Source organism: Leptonotus elevatus, chromosome 6, assembly GCF_054856555.1.
Source record: "Leptonotus elevatus isolate MCC_2025b chromosome 6, RoL_Lele_1.0, whole genome shotgun sequence".
Lineage (NCBI taxonomy): Eukaryota > Metazoa > Chordata > Actinopteri > Syngnathiformes > Syngnathidae > Leptonotus > Leptonotus elevatus.
Genome location: NC_141244.1, coordinates 22,844,835 through 22,861,987, shown reverse-complemented (window position 1 = coordinate 22,861,987; position 17,153 = coordinate 22,844,835). Strand labels below are relative to the sequence as shown.

At 43.7% G+C, this 17,153-nt stretch overlaps 1 protein-coding gene and 1 long non-coding RNA gene across 3 annotated transcripts in view; one reads left to right on the top strand and one right to left on the bottom strand.

The window, feature by feature from the left end:
• The window catches only part of iglon5 (IgLON family member 5), a 139,008-nt gene extending 130,350 nt beyond the window's left edge, over nucleotides 1-8,658 (top strand). The window contains exons 5-8 of the mRNA XM_086078794.1: nucleotides 1,730-1,861; nucleotides 1,946-2,066; nucleotides 4,392-4,543; nucleotides 7,553-8,658. Of these exons, the coding sequence (XP_085934920.1) occupies nucleotides 1,730-1,861; nucleotides 1,946-2,066; nucleotides 4,392-4,543; nucleotides 7,553-7,656 (509 nt within the window). The 3' untranslated portion in view covers nucleotides 7,657-8,658. The remainder of the gene's footprint in view (nucleotides 1-1,729; nucleotides 1,862-1,945; nucleotides 2,067-4,391; nucleotides 4,544-7,552) is intronic.
• The window catches only part of LOC147172778 (uncharacterized), an 80,227-nt gene that overhangs the window by 59,445 nt on the left and 3,629 nt on the right, over nucleotides 1-17,153 (bottom strand). The gene's annotated exons all lie outside the window — the stretch shown is intronic.

The following is a 17,153-nucleotide window of genomic DNA, read 5'->3' as shown; positions in this document are numbered from 1 at the left end:
ACTGGTGCTTAGAAATCTGTGACACATGTCAGAAGTGGCATGTTTAACCGCCAGGGAGTCTGTAGCGTAGGATTGTTTTTCAACCTTCGGGTTCAAATGTGGGTTTAATATACGCCTTCTTACAGTCACATGACAAATGGTGTTAGAAGTGGGTTGTATAGACACAAGGTTTTATTTCTTTAGATTAGAATTCAGTGACAAATGTGGAGGTTGGCGTTTGTGGATCTTACTCTGCTTCATCTATCCTTCCTTCCTTCCTTCCTTCCTTTAGTCCTTCCTCTGGTCTCTTGATGTCTCACTAATCCTGTTGGGATTCAGATGTATCTGTTTGTTTGTTTGTTTGTTTTTATTCTGGATTTGTGACTCTGTGGGTCGAGGGTGATGCCTCGTTGGTGTTGAATTTTGCTTTGCTTCATCTTTCCTTTAAACCTTCCTCTGGTCTCCTGACAACTTCACGACTCTGGTGGAACTCTGAAGTATCCAATTAAGGTGAAGGGTTTCAGGTTTCAGGTGAATTAAAGAGCACACACACACACACACACACACACACACACACACACACACACACACACACACGCACTTGTATAATTAAGAGGACATCCATCAACATAATGCATTTTCTAGCCTTAACCATCACAACTGATTGCCTAACCTTAACCCTTTCCCTAACCCCAACCAAAAATACAATTAAAACCTAAACTCTAAAACCAAGTCTTAACCCTCAAAAAGAGGTCTTCAGCTGTGAGGACCGGCCAAAATGTCCTCACTTCACAAAAATGTCCTCATTCTGCTGGTTCTGTTGGCATTTTGGTCCTCACAATGTAGTGTGTACAGTAACACAAGCACATGCACAAAAAAGAGTGACGATGATGATGATGGCATGTTGACTCGGGAAGGCTGCTGAATGAATAATACTGAGCTCTCAAGAAAAAGAAAAAGAAAAAGAAAAAAATGAATTTCGTGACAAATGGTGTCAGAAGTGAGATGAACAGCAGGGGCCCCAAAATTGAGCCCTGTGGAACACCATGGGGCAGAGCAGGAGTCAGAGCAACCGAGGCTAACAGAAAAAGTCCTTCAAATCTGGATCGAGAGCACCTTATCAGACAAAAGATGTCAGAAGTGGGATACTTTGCCCAAATCATAAATAATGTATCTGTATGTCTTTCATCCTCTTGTATAGCTCATTATATATTCTCCCCGATTGCAGTTTCTCCGCACGTGTGCCCCAAATCCTTCTTTCCTCCCGCTTCTGTCGCCAGTGATGTCACAGACAAGCGCCACGCCGACGTGACTAATGCGACCAGTGAGCAGCACCGCACCGAGCCGATCAAGCAGCGCCAAAAGCCTCGCCTTCCCTTCCCGCCTGTCCCCCGAATCGTCGCCTCCGACTCGGCACCCGCGCTAATAATCCTGCGCTTCTAATCTTCAATTAGAGGCGGCGTGATAATCTCTGTCGTGAATAATGGCGGCGTTTAGCGTGGATTTGTGTGTGCGGAAGCGTGGAGGCCGCTTGTGTGTTTTGCTGATTGACGGCGACAATTCAGAAGCGGGATTTCCTTGTCAAGAGATGATGTAGGAATGTCACGTTCTGTACGCTGCCTTTCTCTGATGGGGGGGGGAAGAGTTTTGAGGGCGGGCCGTGATGGCCGATGAAAATTCTCGTCATGGACAGCATATTGACAGCAGTGGCAAAATGTTTTTGCATGTGTGTTCCGCATGTGGCCACTAGATGGTCTGGTGAGCGAGGGCGAATTCCTGGACATCACGGAGATCAAGCGGCAGCAGGCCGAGGATTACGAGTGTATCACCCACAACGGCGTGGCCCCGCCCGATCAGCGCAAGGTCAAAGTCACCGTCAACTGTGAGTGCGCACCCCCCTCCCCTTATTGGACAGTCGTCATCCAATCACGTGACTCCCAGCTCTTGTTTGTATTCGGCCCGCAAGACTCGCCCGCCATCACCGACATGAAGAACATGCCCGCCCACTTGGGGAAGACGGCCATCCTGCGATGTGAAGCCATGGCCGTGCCCCCCGCCTCCTTCGAGTGGTACCGGGACGAGCACAGGTGAGGATGCTTCATCGCTAATGCTAATGCTAATGCTAAAAAATGTACATCCATTCATTTTCTGTGCCGCTTATCCTCACCAGGATTTATTCAAGCTAAACTAAACTAAAAAATGTAAAATATTCTTCTTCTTCATTAAATTTCCCCTTATAAATAAACAAACTCAAAAATTGTGGATGTTATTGAATTTCCCCTTAACAAAATTTGAAAATTAGGGGGGTAAAAGTTGTAATCGTAATTAACCGCATGACTTCAATATTAACTCACGATTAATCGCAAATATTATATCTGTTCTAAATGTACAACCAAGTTTTCATATTCTTGTTAGAGAAAAATGTTAAACAAAAAGAAATATGGCTGCATCTTTTAGTCATTGATACAGTCATTTCAAAATAATTCATAAAATTGAAATAAAATTAAATGTACTGTACTGTAAAAAACGAGTGATATTGATTTGTGTTGAGGTCATTTTTTGCCACTAGATGGCATAATTGCATTTTTCTTTTCATATTAAATAAGAGCTATCTAATCTTTAACATGAAGTAACTTGAGAAATTCTGCACATTTTCAAAATTGTAAAATACAAATACAAATATAGTATATGCATTATTATAAAATGTAATACTGCAAAATTTTGACATGGACGTGTCTGCTGCGTTGCAACTGGAATTCCCCCACTACAGGCTTTCCAAGTAAGCGGCGGCCATTAAAAAAAAATAGTGGTGTTAAGAACTTTAAATTAACTCAACTTCGTGATACCCTTATTGAAAATATATATTTTTCATTGCATTTCTTCTTGAGCAATAGGAAGTTATTGAAAAGAAAAAAAAATGAAGAAATGCACTCAAAAAAGCGATCGTTGTTTATGCCATACATGATTAAGCAGAAATTGTCCTCTACAAAGGGCATAAAGTCAAAAAGGTAAAAGGTGCGAGTGGCCTCTCAAAAAGGCTCTTTGGAGCGTAATGCAAGCACTCACACTTTAATGATGACAAAAGTTGGGCCTAATGGGCAACAGCGTAAAACAATGAGGTGGGAAGGACACTTTGGCCACAAATGGGGCAAGGTCAGCGTGTCGCTTTTCCAATCTACGAACTCCTCCACTTGAGGAAAAATGGCTTTGAATTGTTTGCCAATATTCATTTCAAATGGAAAAGGGGAGACAGAAAAGTGCGCTTCTGCAACAAGCATGCGACTTGGGAAAATAACGATGAGCATTTCATTGAGATTTTAATTCGTTTTGTTTTTCAGATTATGTTCTAAATTTTAAGATGATGGTACGCTTGTGATATAAAGATAATAAAATATGCACTTTAAAACGGTTTAAAATAACCCATTGTGGGTCAAACTATATCTGTATCTTTATATAAAATGACAGTCAAAATATGTATTTTTTTCCGCAAATAATTACAAGTACATTCATTTATTATTATTTTACTGCGGAGTCATCTGAAATTTCCAAACAATAATGCAAAAAAATTTGCAAAAAAAAACAGTTCATTTTAGTGAGAAACTGCAGTTTTTGTTTCTGTCCTCACGGGCCAGATTGGACCTCCTGACGGGCCGGTTCTGGAATATTTGACACCGCTGATTTAACCCCAAACTTTCTATCTATGAAACTCGGGACGCTAATTAGTAGGGGTGGGAATCTTTGAATGTCTCACGATTCGATTCGATTCCGATTTTTGGGCCTGCGATTCGATTCAGAATCGATTTCGGTTGGAGCGATTTTTGATTCAAAATGATTTGATTGACAATGATTTTTGCTTCAATTTAAAGATGTGCAAGGAATCGTAATGATCGACTCCAGTCTGACTCGCTAATGCTAATTAGCGCCCTACTCGCCGCACTTTTATCACTCAAAAGAATGGCACCACACTGCAAAAAAACTACTTTTATTGGAATAACTTCATCGTGACTGTTTCCTTCTACTCTCTAATGTGGCTACAACTTAACAGCGTATCAGACCGCGTGGAACCACACTGCCCCTAAGTGGCCAAATCGGGTACAACATGAACAGCACTCCACAGACAAAGGCAAGACAGTATAAAATAATTTAAATAAAATAGATTCTGAATCGTATTAAATGAGAATCGCAATTCTTATGAGAATCCATTTTTGGGCATAATTAGTGGACCGCCAGGCTTCCAGTTCTGTCACCTTCTGTAGCTCGTTGTTATTTTTTCGTGTTTCTCGAACGGGTTGCGACTATGAAGACATTACTGAGCCAATAAATCTGATTCCGATGGTTACCGAATGTCGGCATAAAAAAAATGCACCGGAAAAGAAACCAAAATGCGTGTTGTCTCTGTCCGCTTGTGGCAGGCCGGTGGAGAGCGACAACACTCTGCGGATCAAGAACGAGAAGACGCGCTCGCTTCTGCTCTTCACCAACGTGACGGAGAAGCACTTCGGCAACTACACCTGCTTCGCCACCAACCGTCTGGGGACCTCCAACGCCAGCATGTTGCTATTCCGTACGGTTTTTTTTCTCCTCTCTCTCCGCCCCATTATGTCTCCCCCCCCCCCCCCCCCCCTTAGATGTCGTCTCTCTGCGAGCCCGATCGGCTTTCCCCTCCGTTTCCCCCCGTCAACTCCTCTCGCCCGCGTCGGGCATTAGCGTCGTAAGCGAGTCCTTCATCTCTCGCCGCCTTTCTTCCTCTCTCCCCATTATCCCAGCCGGTGCCCCTTCAATGACTCACTCTCCCGTCAGCCTCATACATCTTGCAGCTCCCGTTTTCCCACTCGTGTCAGCCCACCCTCCTCCATCATCTTCCCCTCCTTTACCTCCAAATCTGCTCCGACCGCCATTAGAGCACAACAAACATCTTTAATTCCGGACGCGTGCCGACCTAAAACCACGTCCGGAATCATCCCTCCGTGTCATTGCTTGCCGCCGATTTTCTGATCTGCGTTTTTTTTGCCCGCATTGCATCCGAATGAGGCGTGTTGGTTTCACTTTCACTCTTAAATGGTGGGAGGTCCGAGTTGAACAATTTTGGAAGATAATCAAATTGAAACGACATCTCACATTTATAAAACCAACTCAAACTATAACTAGACAAAGTGCAATTTTTTGCAGAAATTGCGTGCGAATGCTGAAAGATTTGAACGCGTGTGCTTATGAAGTAAATTGAAAGAGAAATGATGGGAAAATTACACATTTTTATTTGTAATGACAAATGAATAAAAACTTGAACTGCGATTTGTCTAAGGTGGGATTTGGGAGTCAGTTGGTATCGAACCATCGAATGTACTCAAATGTGGTCCCAGGTTCTCCGTGGTGGCTCTAAGCACTCGTTCAAATTCATGGCTATTGGCAAGTTGATTTTGAAAAACGGCATCTGATGCTGAAAGATGAATTTAATCATTTCAGTGAAATTATTCATCCATTTCCTGATATGATCGTCAGCTGGTCGACATGTACATCATTTAACATAACGGCCATGGATATATTTGCAATGTACAGTCGGAGGTGGGATTCGAACCTGCAACCTCCTGGTTACTGGACAATGCACTTTTACCAACTGCACCACCGAGCAGTATCAGACACTTGGCAATGATGATCCATTGTTGTTACATGGCAAAAAAGTGTGGAGAATAAAACAATGTTATTATTTTTTTTTAGCAAAAATGTCTTTTAATATCATACATTGCTTTTCAGGGTTCATTTTAAGTGTATTTATTTGAGTATTGCTGTACGTCTTTATAGAAGAAGGAAGGTCATATAGTCGTCGTCTCAATTGTAGTTTACTTTTTTATGTTTTTATTTTTTTATTTTGCAGGACTTGCACTCGCTAAACACTATATGGTTAACCGTAGTGGGAGATTTAAAAAAAAAAAACACGAATCAATAAATATGTAACACAACTTATCATATAGAAGACGGCCCTGGTTGATCTCTTATACTCTGCTGCCACCTACTGGCCGTTTTTGTAATAACTACCATTGCTTCACGCATTCTCTTCAGGTCAGAGGCTGCATCAAAGCCTCCTGTATGCTCTAGCATAAAAAAATTATTATTATTATTATTTATTTATTTTTAAACGTATAAATATGTCTTTGGGAGCATGGTAATATTTAAAATAGATCGTATTTATACGTTTTTGGGAGCAAATGAGTTAATACCCAACTGCTCCAGATGAAGTATATTGCACAGCTGCTTGCTGTTATCACTTTTTTTTTTTTTTTTCGATAATTGTGTTGGTAAGGCCGGCCACTGCTCAAAATGACATCACCGCCGTCCCCGTTATCTCGAACCTGCATCCACACGGTCCGCAGGCTTGCCTGATGGGCACATCACGGGAATCAAGGAGGTTAATTAGCAGTTGTGGCAAGTATGATGAGACCAGCCAATTAAACACCGCCATGCTTCCTCTGGCATGCTCGGAAAATGGTCATTGCATGTCATGGATTTTTTATTTTTTTTATGATAAATTCTTTCTGGTCGTTGTAGTGTGCAAGGTGTCCGTTATCGTTAATAACCGGCTTGAGGATCCGTCGCGTTCCATACGGTATATATATCAAGTGTGCATGTGCCCATGCGTGACAGCGCATGGATTATCTGTCGGCATTGTTTATTTCTATTGCGCACATAATCGGTTATCCTGAATAGCTGGCGAGAGGAGCAATGGCATTAATTGCATCACACGTACGTTGCGTGTGACCGACTGCCGCTTCTTTTATTCTCTGGGTTTATTTCTATTTGTCTTATTTATTTCTATGATGCGGTCTGGCTTTTCACAGGTAAGAGAGGGGTTTGTTTTGCTTTTCTTTTACCTGTTTTGCAAGATTAGATACAAATAACCACCAGAGTGGACAGTTGAAATAAATTAGAAGTTCATCTAGAGAGTTGAAATAAATAGCTGGATTTCACTTTCCTTTCTTTTCTTTGATCCTTCCTCGGGTCTCCTGACAACCTCACGACTCTCGCTGGATTCTGAAGTATTCGGTTTAGGTGAACGGTATGGGATTTTTAATAGGTTTTAGGTGAACTAATGAGTACACACTCACACATACACACATACAAAATAAAAAATAAAAAAAGAGAGCAATGATGATGACATGTCAAATCAGTAAAAGTACAGAATGAACACTTAACTTAGCACTTAACTTATATCAGAAATGCATCTTTCTGCACTGAAGCATTGCACTGATCATTTTTACCCAAACATTATACCAAATTAAAATTTTTACTAAATTTTATTTCCACTCGTAATTGTCTAAAAACCAGACTTTCGTTTTTGAGGTGACGTAATGCTGCACGGCTCCCGCAGAGTGAGTCGATGTATTCTCAGAGTTAAAAGATTTGTTGCCACCTGAAATTGTTCAATTATGCATAAAAATCTCAGATGATGAAGGGACGAACCAAACCAATCAATTCAATTTGTGCTTGACAGCGATGATAACATCCTATCGTATTGTTCCTGCTTTAACATCTTTCATATTTTCTCTCTTCCCTCCCCTGCTGGACTTTGGTCCTGAAGGACCGGGTGCCATCCAGGGTCGAGCGAGTGCTCTACAATCGGGCTTAAGCGTCGCCCTCAGCGTTTGGATCTCCCTCTCGGCCGCCGTGCTGCTGAAGGTGTAACAATCGGACCCCCAACCCCGGAAACGGAATAGAACGCCGGCCCCCAGCAAACCCCTCTGATGTCCCCCCCCCCTCCCCTCCCCCCCCCTCCCCTCCCCCCCCCCACAGCCCACCACCTCCCTGCCCCTCGACGGAAACGGAATTGAATTCTTTAATTAACGAACCCATCACTGTGAACAAAAAGAATATGCATTGAGTCATTGCATCAAACCGGAGACGCCCAACTCGCACCCGACCCCCCCCCCCCCCCCCCCCCGCCCCCCACGACCCAGCACGCTCATCGTCTGTCCGTCTCCCGCAATGCCTTGCAGATTTGAGTGTACATAAATGATTATTGTGACCAGTGAGGAAAATGGCTGTCATAACAAAAGGGATGTAACGTATATCTACTGTATGTACTAATGACTGACCTACAAAGTCTGCCTTATGGGGAAAACGTGAATCATCAAAGTCACTCTGTGGTAAAATGGTGGACATGATGTATGGTAATGTGCCCTGTTTAAGGCTACACACACACATTATATACACGGTGGTGGTCCAAAGTTCACACGTACGCATTATCGCCATTTGGAGCTTTTTAGTGACGATGTGGCTCGTCAGATCGCCCGATGCTGAGAGCGCGACATGGAAATGGACAACGACGACGGGCATGTTTTGGCGGATTTTCAAGATCGGAACGCCAACTTCTCCATGTTGGTCACCAAAATGGAAAAGGGACTCACAAATTGCTAGAGATAGAGCGACATGGTTTCTAGGTTATTAGTAGTCAAAGACACCGATAACCCGATATTCATTTTCACTAAAAGCGAAAATATTGGCATAAAAAAAAATTAAAAAAAAACTCCAGCTCTTTTTTTGTAAATTTTATTTTAAGCATATGTTTATTGAACAACGTTTAGGGTTTGTAAAATATTGGTGTTTAAAAAAAATAAAAAATCTGAGTCAATCATCTTTGTTGGAGCCGATATTCATTTTCACTAAAAGCGAAAATATTGGCATAAATTATTATTTTTTTAACTCCAGCTCTTGTTTTTATTTAATTTTAATTTTAAGCATATGTTTATTGAACAACGTTTAGGGTTTGTAAAATATTGGTGTTTAAAAATATATATATCTTAGTCAATCATATTTGTTTTAAAAATCTAACAAAAAGTTCAGGGATCTCCCTGGAGCATCTCTTCAAAAGTTGAATCAAAAAACTGAAGTAAATATTTCCCTATTGTTTGCTACAGCAAATAAAGTTTAAAATTGTACTTATCTTTGTTTTAATATCCAACAAAGTCAGAAGCATCTATGAAAATGTAATTAATGAGTTCCCTGATTTTTTCCCCTCACCACTTTTTAAATAGATCTGTTATCAGCCGTATAATTCTTCAAAATGGTCGATGCCGATATTCGTCAAAATGCTGAATATCGCCGCCGATAATTGGCCAGGGCCGATTATCGGTCCATCCCTCCAAATTGCATTCGATCCGCAATTGAGTTCGCTCGCACCAATTTTGTTTATCCGTTCCCATTATTTGAGTATTGGCCGATCAATTCATCGCATCACTAAACGCCCTAAATTAGCGTACGTAAACTTCGGACCGCAACTGACCATATATATTAACATTACCTCTATATATAGTGTACTGTATGGCTTCTTTTTCTTTTTTTTCATTTCCAACCGTGCAGCAGTTAAACCTGCAGCGAATGATGTCAAAATGTGCACAAAAATAAAAAGACCTGGGCGGGGGTTGGCGGCGGGCATCTTGTACCCCCCCCTCATCACTACCCAGGCCTTTTCACCCCCCCCCCCCCACCCCCCAATCCCGTATCTATCCATCCATCCCACATCACCAATGTAAATATGCAGTACAGGTGCGGAGGGGCAATTGACCGCCCGCCCCCACTCAGCTTTGTTGCTTGTTGATAGCATGTTAGCCCTGTTGTGACTCCATTCATCACCCCCCCCCCCCCTCTCTCAAAACCACCGGTGTCTATTTTACCTTGCTTTCTTTATTGGTGTTGCTACTACTACCAATGCTGATGATGTTAATATGTATTTCAATACCTATGAATAGTTATTCCATGTCAGAAGAAGACAAAAAAATATATAGTGATAATGAGTCGTTTGTGGGGGTGGGGGGGGGGGTTGGGTTGGATGGGAGTTTTAGGTGGGGGGGTTAATTTTTATACTTTGAGAAATCTCTCTCACACACACACACACACACACACACGAAATAACTGGGAAAAAAAGAACAAAAAAGGTGTAAAGTTTTCCTATTTTGCCATGACAAGCTTTTTAAAAATACCGTCCAAGGGATTATTATTATAATTATTATCATTTGTACCACTCACCCCGTCATATACAGCGTATGTGTCCACATGTCTGAGCATCTTTGTCAATGGGGAAATAAACCATGTAATAATTTGCCGTCCATGTGGTGTTGTATGGTGGGTGGAGCTCAATTATCAGGAATGGATTTAAAAAAAAAAGAAGAAAAGTCTCGAGAGTACCGCAGCAGCCGTATGAATGTGTCCGAGCAGCAATAACCCCACCACCACTCCAAAAAACAAACAAAAAAAAAAAACGTTACCCATCTGTTGTCGTATTGACTGTATGCTGTGAAGTTGGTGCTGAAATCATTGAAATTCACCATTTGTGCATGTCGATTAAAAAAAACACACACAAATTCAGAAAAGTACCATTTCACTAGGTTGCTGATTTTATTTTTATTTTTTTTTTCAGTCACGCTACATTTGTGTCTATGTAACGTGTTCTTGATGATGGAAAAACTTTGGAAAAGAAATGCAGACAAAAAAAAAAACATTTGTCAATTTGTGGCGGGGGAGTGAACGAGGAATTACGGTAAAACAAAGCACGTTAATGTACGTTGTATGGATGGATTTTGACAACAAAAAATGATATTAAAAGTTGTTGGCTTTGTCATGGATTGCAGTGTATGGGGAGTGAGGTATTATGGGTAATTGCGGCCATTTTTCTTTACAGGACATGATGGAAACAAAACATTACTTTCTGTTTTAAGTAAGATTTAAACAATTATGAGCCTGGTCATTAGGGGTGTGCCAAAAAATCGATTCTCATAAAAATCAAGATTCTCATTAAGTACGATTCAGAATCGATTTTAAATGTCCCAAAATCGATTTTATTTACATTATTTTATACTGTCTTCCCTTTGTCTGTGTGTGCCTTTATTTGGAGCGCTGTTCATGTTGTATCCGGTTTGGCCACTGAGGGGCAGTGTGGTTCCACGCGGTCTGATACACTGTTAAGTTGTAGCCACATTAGAGAGTAGAAGGAAACAGTCACGATCAAGTTATTCCAATAAAAAAAACTGGGAGGGAGGGCGTGGATTGAAGTGATAAAAGTGCCGCGAGGAGCGCGCTAATTAGCATTAGCGAGTCAAATAATGTTGAATCGAAAATCGATTCTGAATCGAATCTCAGACCCAAAAATCGGAATCGAATCGCGATACAGTCAAAGATTCCCACCCCTACTGGTCATGGTCCAGTCATGGGCCACAGTCCAATCCGTGCTTCTGTGTTCCCTTGGTCTTGATCTGTCTAAGAATTCCGAAACCCGCTGGATCTAGAGAAGAACTGTGACTTAACGAGACTCGATGATATGGCGATGGAATGGAAATAAGCAGAGGAAAGAGCTAAACAATGACAAAGGGTAGCACCGAAGCATTGCAAAAACCCTCCTTCAAGGATCTGTGGAAGGAAAACGAAGACGAGGTCACCCCGAAATGAATTGAAGGGATAACCTCAAGAACCAGTCAAGCATGCCATTCTACCAACTCCTGGACATCGCCAAAAAAAAACAACAGAGGTGGAAGGTCTTCGTGTTACCTCCTCTGCTATGCCCCAACGATTCTACACTAGGTCATGGGACAACTAGAACGACCTGTAGAACTAGAAACCCTTAAGGGCCACCGTAGTTCGTTCTTGTATCCAAGAATGCAGACGCAAGCAGGGATTTTTGGGCCGTGGACCGCTCATGGTCCAGTCAAAAGGAAGTCATGGGTTGGTTTTTATAGGCAGATCACGGGTCGGTCCCTGGATAACCTTGATCCAGCCAAGGGGCGTTTGTGCCGGTCAGGGTCCAATCAAGGGCTCGTCGCGGTCAAATCAAGGGGCAGTCATGTGCCAACCACAGGCTGTTCTTAGAGCAGTCTTGCGCCATAATTAAAACAAATCTGATCATGGACTTGTCATTGGTTGGTCAAACGGAATGTCGTGGGTTGAGTAGGGGCCGATCATGGTCCAGTCGAGGGGCATTTTTGGGCCAGCAAAGGGTCCAACATTAATTACTTATGGTCTATTAACTGAAAGATCAAGTCGTAGATGCAGCAGCCAATCAAAGTCCAGTCAAAGGCTGGTTATGGTGGCGGATCATGGTAACATCAAAAGGCCAATCATAGTCCAGTCATGGGCAGACGACAGGCCAATCAGACCTACAGTATTTTGATGCGATTCTTAAGTGTTCCAGTCTTTCTAAATTTGGACCTTGCCTCTCCCAAGGACTTTGGAAGTAGGAGGCTGTGACTATGCCTATGCCGCGGTGTGCGTTTGCGCCACCCAGTATGTCAAAAGAATAATCAACACGATGTGGCCTATTTTGCGCGTATAAATAATTATCCTCCAAATCAAAAGCGGGGCTAACGCTAATGAGAAGTTTGCTGCTGCTGCGCGTATGCTAATGAGGAAGTGTTGATGTAGCACAACTCGTGTTACTTGAGGTCCTTTTGAATCGAATTCAGAGGCTGTTTCTGTTTTGTTTTCCACTTTCGGCCGCTTGAAAATGAATTTATTTTCATGTTTATCCGTTCTATTTTTTTTTTTTTTTTTTCCAGAGGATTTCTTAGAATTGTTTCCAAGAAGCAGTCGAATAATTACAGCGCTTTGAGTGTATTTCTCATCTGGCTGCACATGTGCAACCTCTTAATCAATACCTCTGGCCGAAAGGCTTTTCGGGAACGGAGCGACCGCCGCACACGCCCAATTGATCATGTGCCTGCAAGAGCGCTCGTAAAGCGGGAGAGCATAATTCATCACACCTGATACGAGGCTCCCCTAATTGTGCATCGATTGGTCGCTCCTGGAACGCGTGTGCGCGCCCCCAAACAGCAGAGAGGAAAATGAATTCATTTTTGTCCCGTGTTGCACCGTTTTCTCTCTCTCTCTCTCTCTCTCTCTCTCTCTCTCTCTCTCTCTCTCTCTCTCTCTCTCTCTCTCTCTCTCTCTCTCTCTCTCTCTCTCTCTCTCTCTCTCTCTCTCTCTCTCTCTCTCTCTCTCTCTCTCTCTCTCTCTCTCTCTCTCTCTCTCTCTCTCTCTCTCTCTCTCTGATAGACGTTTGATTTACTTTCTTCCTGGAAGTTGTGCATTAGCATTAGCAAAAGTGCCATTGTTTTATTTATGAGTGATGGCTGTGGCGCTCATCTTTTACAGCGGCCTAAGAATGGCGTACATTAGCCTAATTGTCCAATGTTTACCAAATATCTTCAGGCTCGTTCATTCCTCATGGGCGCAGTCAATGTTACGAGTCTATTAAGGCCGCGCTCTGCCATTACCGCTGCTAATGACTGCATTAGTACACACTGCGCGAGATAGGAAAGAATGGGAATACACTACCCGTACACACAGCGATCCATACCGATCGTCATAGGGAGATTATCCTGGGTTTAATCATGGAGGTCTAGTCATCGGCCGATAATATGGGCTAGTAAAAAGTCAGTCAGGAGACAGCAATGGTCCAGTCGCTGGACGGTAAACAGACAGTCTCTGGTGAGCCATGGGCCAGTTTAAAGACCAGTCATGATTTGGTCATGGTCCAGTCAGGTGTCAATCAAAAGGATGGTCATGGACCAATCATTGGCTGGTCTTGAGCTAGCTAAGGGACAGTAATGGCACACACAGTCATTGAGCAGTTAATGGTTCCTTATAGGCCAGTTCATGGTTGAATAATGAGTCAGTCATGGGTCCGTCATGGTCCGGTTAAGGGCAGTCATGGGCTGCTTGTGGTGTAATTGGCCAGTCATCAGCCAATCATAGTCATGTCATAGACCAGGGGGTGGGCACACTCGGTCCTCGAGGGCCGGAGTCCTGCAGGTTTTGGATGTTTCTCTTCTCCAACGCAGCTGATATATGAGCAGCTCATCAGCAAGCTCTACATAAGGTTTGTAACAATCCTGTTGATTGGAATCAGCTGCATTGCAGCAGGGAAACCTCCAAAACCTGCAGGACGCCGGCCCTTGAGGACCGAGTTTGCCCACCACTGTCATAGACCAATCTTGTTCCTGTCAAGGGCCAGTTATGACCCGGTCTTGGTCTAATCATGTCCAGTTGTATGCTTGTTATGGACTAGTCGTACTTTAGGCTTGGTCCAATCGAGTTGCAGTCAGGGGGGGAAGTCATGGGCCAGCAGGTTGTCCGAGGCTGATGATGGATCAATTATGGGTCAGTCATGGGCAGAACGTGGTACTTTGCTTTTTGTTAGGCTGTGTGATGATCACGCAAACGACAGAACAGAAGACTTAAGGTAAGATATACTTTTTTATTCTTCAACAACAATATGTAAAACTGTCACTTAAAAAATATTACCTTTGCATTAATAAAAAGTTTTTGATGTTGAAAGTTATTTCCATTATTCCACACCACCAATTCCTTTTTCACGGAATCTCGTTTCCCCGAGTTGAACGTTTGTCGCTAATGACAACGCATTACTTAGCAGCACACAATCCCTTTGAAAGTGCGCCGCGAACGCGTTCCTTGGCTGGCGCCTCGGCAGCGGTAAGAAGTGTGTAATCAGATAAAGTGAAACAACTACAATTAGCGGCGAATATGTAATGAGCCTCGGTTTGACAGCCGCAGATGGCGTCGAGTCTCTCTCTTGGTCTGACTTCTCTCTGACAGACATCACGAGGGTGTCGTGCCGCTGCCGCTGCCGCTACGCCGTCCCCCTTGTCATCATTAAGTCGCCCACCTCTCATTACGCGAGTACTTGCGAGCCTGGCGGCCCACTCTTGCCATTTTCCTCGTCAATCAACCGCGGTCTAAATGCTGCTTGTTGGCGCTGAGAGCTGATGGGAGACTTTTTATGACATTTAACAACAAAAACAATAACTGAGGATTTATGATATAGACATGAGGCACTATGCCAGGAAGTGTCGGCAGGGATACTTGACAGGTGGTGTAAACGGGCCTGGCATGGGCTGGTCTTGGAATAGTCATGCGTCAATCATGAGACATTATGGAACAGTCATGGTCCAGTTATGGGCCCATCAAGAATCAGTTCGGGACTGACTCCTGGGCCTGTCATGACTCAGTCTTGGGCCAGTCTGGGTCTGTTGGACAAACTCGGTCCTCGAGGGCCAACGTCCTGCAGGTTTTGGAGGATTCCCTCTTAACAACACAAGCTGATTCCAATCAACAGGATCGTTAACGGGCTAATGCGAGCTGATCATGTATCAGCTGGGCTGGAGAAGGGAAACACCCAAAACCTGCAGGACTAAGTCTTGAGCAAGTCTTGGTCTGTTCTGGGCGAGCTCTAGACCAATCATGGCCCAGTCATGGGACCTGTGCTTGTCCAGTCGCGTGATGATCGTGATCCAATTACGGGCCCTTTCATGATCAAGTCATAGTCCAATCAAGTCGAGCCATGGCCCAATCACAGATCAGAAATGCCCAGTCGTGGTCTGACGATGTTACAGTTAGTGGCTATTCATGAGACAGTAACGGACCAACCTGGGGCTACTTATGGGCTCGCCATGGACCGTATCGGTCCTGCCATGAAGCATCCATGATCTCATCATTAGCCATCCATCCATTCGCTTAACCGCTTATTACTCACTAGGGTCGCGGGGGGGGGGGGGGCTGGAGCCTATCCCAGCTGGCTTCGGGCAGTGGGCGGGGCACACCCTGAACTGGTTTGCCAGCCAATCACAGGGCACACAGAGACGAACAACCATTCATACTCACAATCACACCTAGGGACAATTTTAGAGAGTTCACCTTCCATGCATGTCTTTGGAATGTGGGAGGAAACCGGAGTACCCAGAGAAATCCCACACAGGCACGGGGAGACCATGCAAACTCCACCCAGGAAGGCCGAAGCCCGGACTCGATCTCACGTCCTCTGCACTGGGAGGCGGACGTGCTAACCAGTCAGCCACCGTGCCGCCCATCATTAGCCAATCAATGTTAATTATGTTGCAGTAATTAATTGACCAGTCATAAGACGATCATAGACGGTCACGGGCCAGTCCAATCATGGTGATCGTGTTCCAGTTGTGATCCAATCACGGCAGAGCCATGGTCCAATTAGATGCATGACAACGCTGTGATAGTTAATGAAAACGAATTAAACTAAAACTAAAACATTTTCATTTTAACTAAAAGTAACAACAATTATAGCAAAAATGTACTTTGTTTTCGTCTTTGTCAATAATATACACGAGCTTTCGGGGTTCACTTTAAACGAACGAAGATCGAACAGTCGTTTGGGAATTGTACTTTAATACACAAAACTTTTTATTTATGGACAAATATTCCCATAAATGGCTTATTTGGAGGCAAGCTTGTGATTGCCTAGAAGATAGTGTTGTGTTTTGTGTTGAGCAAGAGAACCATTTGTACTTCACATTGACACATGCACACAAAGCTTGTGTCATTGTGGAGTCAAACTCGTTTTTTGTCATCCTTTTACTTGCTGAACTTGTCTTTGACTTCTGTCACTACAGATGTTTTTTTGTTTTTTTTTCCCCTCGCAATCCACAAAGTGAAGTCAAAGATGATCGCGGAGAGAGCAATCTGGAGTTTTGATTTGATCAGAAGTCTTTCTTGTGTGATTTTGTTTGCGCAAAGACAGCAAGTGAAGATTGTTGGCTTTCATTTCCTGTTGAGTTTGTAATGTCAGTTAAGCGTGCGCCGCCTGTGGGATCTAATGTCAGAGCCTGGTTACGGTTCAGGTTCATCAGTCAGCTCATAGGCCAGCTGCGGGTCAGTCCGTGAATCCGATCGCGGCGTGTGCGTGTTCTAAGTAGCTGATCAAAGGACCACCTGGGTACGGTGTGTTCTGTTGCTAGTGATCCGGGTCGGCGTGGTGGTGCTTCTCAGTGAGCAGTTCGTGATGAATGTGGTGTCCGCCGCCGTGTTCTCCGAAGCACTGAACTGATCTCCTCCCTCGTATTTTCAGTCCCGCGGGGTCGATCCGCTGACCCAACGCTCGGCTAACGACGCCCGGGGACACGCTAAATCTCGCCGCCCCCCCTCGCCTCTACCAGATGAAGTGTCATCTTCATCACAGTCGACGTCGACCGGTGTGCCGGCTCGCCCCGCGGCTAACTTCATAGCGAGATATGAAGTCTTAAGCTGTCAAATGCAATACAGCCCAGCTGCAATGGGATAGATTGAGACTCTGTGTGGTTAATGTACGGTCGAGTTCTTCAGTGGTCCACTGGGAACGCTTCTGTTGAATGTTCAACCAGCATTTG